A 7229-nucleotide genomic window follows, 5' to 3' on the forward strand; every position below is an offset into this window, starting at 1 on the left:
CAATTATTGGACTTCGTCAAGCGTATTTGACATGTTTTTGTAAACATCAGTGTGTTTAATGAAAGTATGCCAAATTTTATCATCATACTATAAATATATCACATGTTCCAGGCCCCCAAAATTCTTTTAAATTAGCATTTTTTTTTTTCCAGAATTTTTGAGCCTTCATAATTTCTTAAGCATGAGACGTAGCCGGATTCGGTTCTCAGCACTGGGAAACAAATTTAAGCTCTGTTAAAAACTGGAACCAAATCAATTTTACGCTTTATCCAAGTGTCCCAGTCTAAAGCCAGAATCTCTTTTGGTTTCTATAACTAAGTTTAAGCATCAGTGTACCAAAACTGTACCGATATAATATCAGTGAGTTATTGTGACAGAAACAAGGGCTATACATGGATGTTTTATCTGTTTTCTGATAAGTCACTGTAGAAAAGCACGTTTTGGTTAAACCTTCAAGGGTCGTATCATCATGTGGGATAGGTGGTTGATCAAAAAAGTTATAGTATGAAAGGTCACCTTTTTGCTCTTTTTGCCAGTCTCATCTTCTAGCCATGATTTCATCTATTAATTGATTCATATGTTCTTTTTCCAATTCAAGGTCATGGGTAGACCCTGGACAGGTTGCCAGTCTATTGCAGGGCAACCAGAGAGACACAGACAACCACTCATCGCACCTATGGCCAATTTAGAATCATCACTTAACCGATACATGCCCATACATGTCTTTGGACTTTGGGAAGGACCTGAAGTAAAATAAGATAAACCTTGATTAGTCCCACGCGTGAGAATTTTTTTGATCACAGCAGAAAGTGGACAGTACAAGTTAAGAGCAGCAAAGAATAATAATAAAAAACAATAGAATAAGATAAAATAGAATCACATATTATGCAAAATAGAATAAAATACTATGTTGTATCAGGGAAATTGCACTTGGTAATATTGCACATAAGGGAGACTGGGTGAAGGCTATGATGGTGGATTGGATGTGTGTGTGTCTGTCTGCATGTGTGTGGTCATCTGCAGAAACCATGTTGTAGAGTCTGACAGCAGTTGGAAAGAAAAAAACTGTGTCCCACATCGTGGGTGCTGCAGCCTGCCACTGAAGGAGCTGTTCAATGCTGTCAGAGTCTCCTGCATGGGGTGGGAGATGTTGCCCAACAAGGATGACAGCTCATCCGCCATTCTCCTGTCGCTCACCACCTCCACTGAGTCCAGAGGGCAACCTAGAACAGAGCTGGCCCTCCTGATCAGCCTGTTCAGTCTCTTCCTGTCCCCAGCAGAGATGCTGCTGCCTCAGCACACCACACCGTGAAAAGATGGCTGAGGCCACCACAGAGTCATAGAAGGTCTTCAGGAGTGGGCCTTTCACTTCAAAAGACACAGGTACCGACTGCTCTGCCCTTTTCTGTAGAGAGCATCTGAATTGTGAGTCCAGCCTAGTTTATTGTTCAGATGAACACCGAGGTACCTGCAGCTATCTACAACCTCAAAGTCCATACCTTAGATGTTTAGTGGTTGCAGTGGAGGATGTTTGTGCCTGCAGAAGTCTACCACCAGCTCCTTAGTTTTTCAGTTGTCTGCTAGCACCAGTCCACAAAGCCTCGGGTCAGTTCTATGTACTCCTTGTCATCCCCATCCGTGATGAGGCCAACTATTGCAGAGCCGTCAGAGAACTTCTGCAGGAAGCACTGGGTGGAGTTGTGAGAGAAAAAGAGAGGGGAAGACATGTGGGAAAGGGCCAGGGGTCGGACTCAAACCTAGCCCCACCGTTTTCAGCCATGAGGCATATGGTTGCCTGCTCATCTGACTGAGCTAAAATGGCGCCGAGAGAGAATCCAGAGTACCCAGTACCCAGAGAGAATGCATGCAGTCACAAGAAGAACATGCAAACTCCACACAGAAGGGTTCCCGCTGGCTGGTGGAGTCAAACCCTGGACCTTCTTGAAGTGAAGCAACAATGCTAACCGCTGCACCACCATGCTGCCCCATGATTCAACTTGTGTCAAAATAATTTATCATCAAATCAGATTTTAACACTCATGAATGTAGCTCATGGCTATGAAATGGAGAAACAGCATAAGAGTTCAGGTGAAACAACTGAGAGGTTTTCGCTGATATATTATAAGAAAATAGGTAAAACACCCGAATCTCTCTAAGTCTGAGACCAAAATACAAAAGGTAAACATTTTTCAAAGTCACCATTAACGGGGAAAATAGATGAAACATGAAATAATAAGTTCATATTCCAATTGTTAAAATCAGTATTAGGGGTTCTAGAAAATGTGCCAAATAACCAATTTGTTTTTATCAGATGGCAGCTGGAGCCTGTTTAAACCTCTGATAGGTCTAGTGATCTCTAAGATATAGAAGTGTGTGGATTCATGGCAAAAAAAAAAAAAAAAATGTGCAAAGGATCCGTTGATACGAGAAATATCTCCAGGAAATGTTTTCTATAACCAGAGTACTGACAGTAATTTGACCACATAGGAGGACCCTCAAATATGTTGCAACTAAAAGAATTATGCATGAAATTGTGGTCAGGAATTTGATTAATCATTCTTATAAGACAAAGGCTGAATCTATAGCTCTATAGAAAAAATACCATATTGAAAGCTGACATGTAAGTGTTATAAACTTACTTATATAACTTATATATCCTTCTCATGTCACCAAAAGAAGCATCTAGATTCCTAAAGATACAAACTATTTTAAAAAAAAAAAAATGCTACAACACCAGCAGCTATGCAACACCCAGTTTAACTTAAACACCTGAGAAATGTCAAATGCAAAAATAAATTCTTCAAATACATTTCTGCATATTTAATCTCTATAAAGTAAAACTATCTTTGTTCTTCATCATCTTCTTTTTCATTTTTTTAAAAGACACATTGATGCTTTAGGTTGTGCACTGTCACCATATGGGTTGAAAATAAAGTTTTAGTTAACTTAATAATTCCTCTTAGATTACAAATGTTCCTCATTTTGAGCTCATGCTAGTCTAACAAAATTTCTACACAATATGATTTCTGCAAGATTCTCTGAAACCTTTCATATTATCATTTGAATCTGAATAAAACATAATTATAAACGGCTTCCTCTTTTCACAAACTGAATGTAGATAAAGCATGTGGATTACACACCAAATGTGTTTTTGCAAAAGGTGTTTCATGGTTTTCTGTAATAAGGCTATACATTATCTAAAAGCAATACAAGACATATATGGATTTATATATGGATATGGACATATATATGGATTTATTAGTGCGGATGCTGATTAAGCATCCACAGTATTGAGATCCTAATGTTTATTATTATATTTATAAAAAGTGGTTTGTTTTCAGGGTCGACAGATGACGATATACCCATCTGTTAGAAATATTAAATAGTATAAATGATGCAAAATAAATGTACTCGTAAATTTATTACACATTTACTCCTCTGCTCGTAAAGATTGTAGTTTAATATTTATTTGTAGGTTATCATGTAAAACCTACTGAGAAACATTTGTATGTTTTTGAGTTGTGTCTAGTCTGTTGTTACTACCGCAGTAATCTCAGTGTGTTTCCTGTGACACAACCAGTCCCACTTCTTCCCACAGATTTGGCGGCAACTAGAGCGGCGCCTCACATCAGCAACAATAGAGCAGCTGCTCAGCAGCATCAATGGGCTCTGGATGACCTGTGGCTTTGTGAGTTTGCGCGCCTTTTTGCTTCTTTCATTTCTCCGAGAATCGTCTCATTATGGCATCCGGGGTCAGTGATAAATTTGAGGTCCTTCAATCACCGCAACAAAAACGATCAAACACCATAAACATCTTTGTTGAGCATACTTTTATTGAAAATATTTTGTCATTGACAAAACAGAAATGTCACAAAACGTGTCTTTTCTTACATAAATAATATATAACCCTAGTTAACACATAGTGTTTACAGACTATTCTGTTGCACAGACCAAAATACATTTAAGTCAATCGTGCAAACCTCAAACAAATAACCCGTGGGGTTTACAAAAGTGTTGTCTACAACCCGTAACTCTGAAACCCCAAAGAGGATTGCATTTTTTAAGTTCAAAGACTTCAGTTTCTTTGATATCTGTGCTCGAGCCTTCTGGCATTAAACGCAAAATGACTTAAACTTATATACAGCTCCAACAATTCTTCTTCACCTTACTCACTAAAACTACCACTGATTTAGTACAAATAGTAAACAGCACAAAATAAACAGGCGTGAGATAACTGTCCATCTAATCTACCAAGGTCTCCACATAGCAGCGCTGACAGCCTGCGGGTCTGCCTGCGCTCTGCTTGGAGCCACTGCGCTGCTGCTGCGGTGCTGAGTCTCCAGCCTGGAGGTGAAGCTGGATTTGAGGCTCATAATTTTCTCTTGGATCTGAGGTAAAGTCCTGGAGCTCTGGGCACAGCAGTTCAGGCAGGTTGGAGTGACGGTGGCGGTCATGGACTGCTGGACGAAGTCGTGCACCCGTTGGCACGCATCCTGGTCCAGGCTTTTGGGAAGCAGCGCGGAAACGCGCTGGAGGCAAGCTTTGTAACCTTCTCTGTAACTGTCTGCGGAGTCTGGAGAGAGGACAGGAGAGATTTGATCAGTGGCTGGGATTTTCACAAGAAGTGTGTTTAAAACTTGGAGAATAACAGTGTGCTATGCATGTCGTAGAGGTAAAGCTCACCTTTGACTGGGGTGGAAGGAAGATCTCTGAGGAAGCGGACTGTCATTTCCAGAACGTCCGCTTTTTCCAGCTTGGAGTAGCGTGCGTTGTCTTTGCCAACAAGGGGCAAAATCAGGCTCTTCAAATGATTAAGACTGTCATTGATGCGAGCCCGTCTTCTCTTCTCCAGCAGGGGTTTAAGAGTCTACAAAAAATCATTTAAACACTGTTACTAGGCTGTACCGGTAGAGTTAACGCAGAACACATTTCCAGTAACAAAAATAGGTGCGTAGTGGCTCATCTTCTCCTTACCTTTCTAAGTTCGTTGGCTTGTTTTCTCTGGGCCACGGTGGACCTTGCAGGGAGAGGCTGGCTGGCCTCAGTAGTAAAGCTGGGACTCATTCTGTTTGCGTTTTCTTGTTGTGCTTTTTGACGGGAGATACTTGCTTCTAGAGCGGCTGAGCTGAAGTGTGCCGCTGAGCTGGCGAGCTTCCTATTTATGTGGAGCCGGAGCGTCAGAGGGGAGGGAACACAAGCCATTGCAGCGGGGGGTTGACACAGGGGGCGATGCCCTTGGGAGACGAGTAGAGATCCTGTCTGGCCCATCTGGCCCCCCGTGTCTGTATGTTGGTATGCGGAGTTTCGTGATGCTGCTGCGTTTTAGTGCATTTAAAATTTAAGGCTTCAACGTCTATCCGAGATCAAATTACACGTGCAGAGAATGAAAACTTGTTTTTTCCTACAGGCAGAAAACCGCTATTGTAAATATCCACAGTGTATCATTTTTTTTTCTTTTCGTGACGTTGTTAGTTAATAACTTGATTATTAAAAGTCGCCTTTGTATCATTTTGTTTATGTTTGTATTAAGCACTTCATACAAATAAAGTCAACATTTTTGTATGAGACACATACAAAGTTAAACAGCTATAAATGAACAATTATAAGTTAGATTTAAGAAAACACATCCTGCATAATGAAAATACCATGCATTTATTTATGGTTTCGTTCCCGCCACAACAAAACAAAAAGGAGCTAGATGAATGAGTTTGAGGTGAGGAGACTAATCTATTCCAAAATTAATAAACCAGATACCCACGCCACGCCATGTATGGATTAACATCTGTTTCTGGACCCTCAGCAGCCTGCTTTCATTATCGACAACACGGTGTTTACCTGTAGCAGTGGGGGAGGTGATGGACAGCTCGCAATGCAAGCAAAAGGAAGCGTGTATGTGCAATATATGATAGCATATCATAACCGTGCAATACATGTGCAATACAATACACATGTTTAAAGGAAGAATTGAAAAAAATGATAAATACTCCCACGAGTCGCACTTAAATATGAATTTTGAATTATGAATTATGGAAATGTTAAGTACTCCCTGCAAATTATGTAAATACAATAATAATGTAATCTGTAAACGATAACTGTGACACATATAACATCAACCTCCAGAACTTTAAACAGCTTTTATTTAAATGCTGTTTTAAAGAGTGTCCGTTTTTCGGTCCTGTGAGCTGCCAGTAGGATTCACGCGTTCGGCACGCGCCACGATCAGAGCAACAGATGGGACCCCCAACCCCACCTCACCCCCGCCTTTCTAGTCTCCCGTCTCTATGCACACCCTACCCTCCCCCGTCTGCCGCTGCTGCACCACTCTCGCATCAGCATCCCAGCCCCTGCTCCCGATGTGTCCTCTCGCCATAAATGTGATTCACTGGTGTTTTGTCTCTTTCTTTTCTTTTTTTTTCTTTTTTCTTTTTTTGCGAGGGAGGGGGCCTGTGGTGGGGGGTGGGGGCGGGGGCCATGACCACAATGGTGCAATTGTTGTATTTTTGTAACAGTCAAGTTAAAACGACATGATAAGTAGAAAAAGGAGAAAACATCTAGAATACCCAGACATAGGAGTTCATAATAAAAATAAACAAAACTGGAAAAATGCATATAAACTCTCTCTGTTTTAAATGATGTCAAATAAATTTAGTTATAGATCTTTTGGTGTTTAATGTCATTGGAAGCACCTTAGAGTTTTATGGATAAATTTTGCGCAGGGAATTCTTGACTGAAATACTCCAAGGAAACAAGAAGGAGCGAGAAATGTGCATCACACTGAAGTAAATTTATATACACGTGAAAGCAGATATGCGGCACAACAAACTAATAGTTTAGGCAAAGATACGCTGCCCCATCGACTGCAAGCTGCTCTGCTCTATAGCTGCAGGGATTTAACCTTCCTATTTTGTCAAGCATTACACATGCACGGTTCGCGCGCGCACGCGCCCTGCCCCATGGGGCCTCAAATAACCGCCACCAAGTCCAGTATGGGAACTGGCACTTCGCGATAAGACGAAAAAAAAGGTCCAGGAAAGGCTTCGGTTGGGACCCTTTTTTGTCTTGGTTTCAGCGTGGGTATCCATCTGTGCATGATCAGGGCACAGTGATCCTTTGTTGAAGGCTGTACAGAAAAGTGGAGTCACTCAAAGTTTTACAGCAACTGTATGGGAGAGGCACATAATTTGTCTCGTTTTTTTCTCAATATAACTAGATATTTAAATCTCTATTTC

At 41.0% G+C, this 7229-nt stretch overlaps 1 protein-coding gene across 1 annotated transcript; it reads right to left on the minus strand.

Moving 5' to 3' along the window:
• Nucleotides 1-3815: 3815 nt before the first annotated feature.
• LOC100694589 (transcription factor HES-2) lies at nt 3816-5113 on the minus strand. Its single transcript, XM_003444866.5, has 3 exons — nt 4975-5113; nt 4684-4867; nt 3816-4573 (listed from the first exon to the last, which is right to left on the minus strand). The coding sequence occupies exons 1-3, from the start codon at nt 5062-5064 to the stop codon at nt 4248-4250; spliced, it is 600 nt and encodes a 199-aa protein (XP_003444914.1). The 5' UTR covers nt 5065-5113; the 3' UTR covers nt 3816-4247.
• Between the last annotated feature and the right edge of the window lie 2116 nt (nt 5114-7229).

The sequence above is a fragment of the Oreochromis niloticus genome, linkage group LG20 (genome assembly GCF_001858045.2).
Source record: "Oreochromis niloticus isolate F11D_XX linkage group LG20, O_niloticus_UMD_NMBU, whole genome shotgun sequence".
In the NCBI taxonomy this organism is placed as follows: domain Eukaryota; kingdom Metazoa; phylum Chordata; class Actinopteri; order Cichliformes; family Cichlidae; genus Oreochromis; species Oreochromis niloticus.

Coding starts and splice junctions, on each gene's coding strand:
- LOC100694589 (XM_003444866.5), bottom strand. CDS start 5,064: ATGAGTCCCAGCTTTACTACTGAGGCCAGCCAGCCTCTCCCTGCAAGG. Junction 4,868..4,974: donor AAGCCAACGAACTTAGAAAG/GTAAGGAGAAGA, acceptor GATTTTTTGTAG/ACTCTTAAACCCCTGCTGGA. Junction 4,574..4,683: donor TCCTTCCACCCCAGTCAAAG/GTGAGCTTTACC, acceptor TCCTCTCTCCAG/ACTCCGCAGACAGTTACAGA.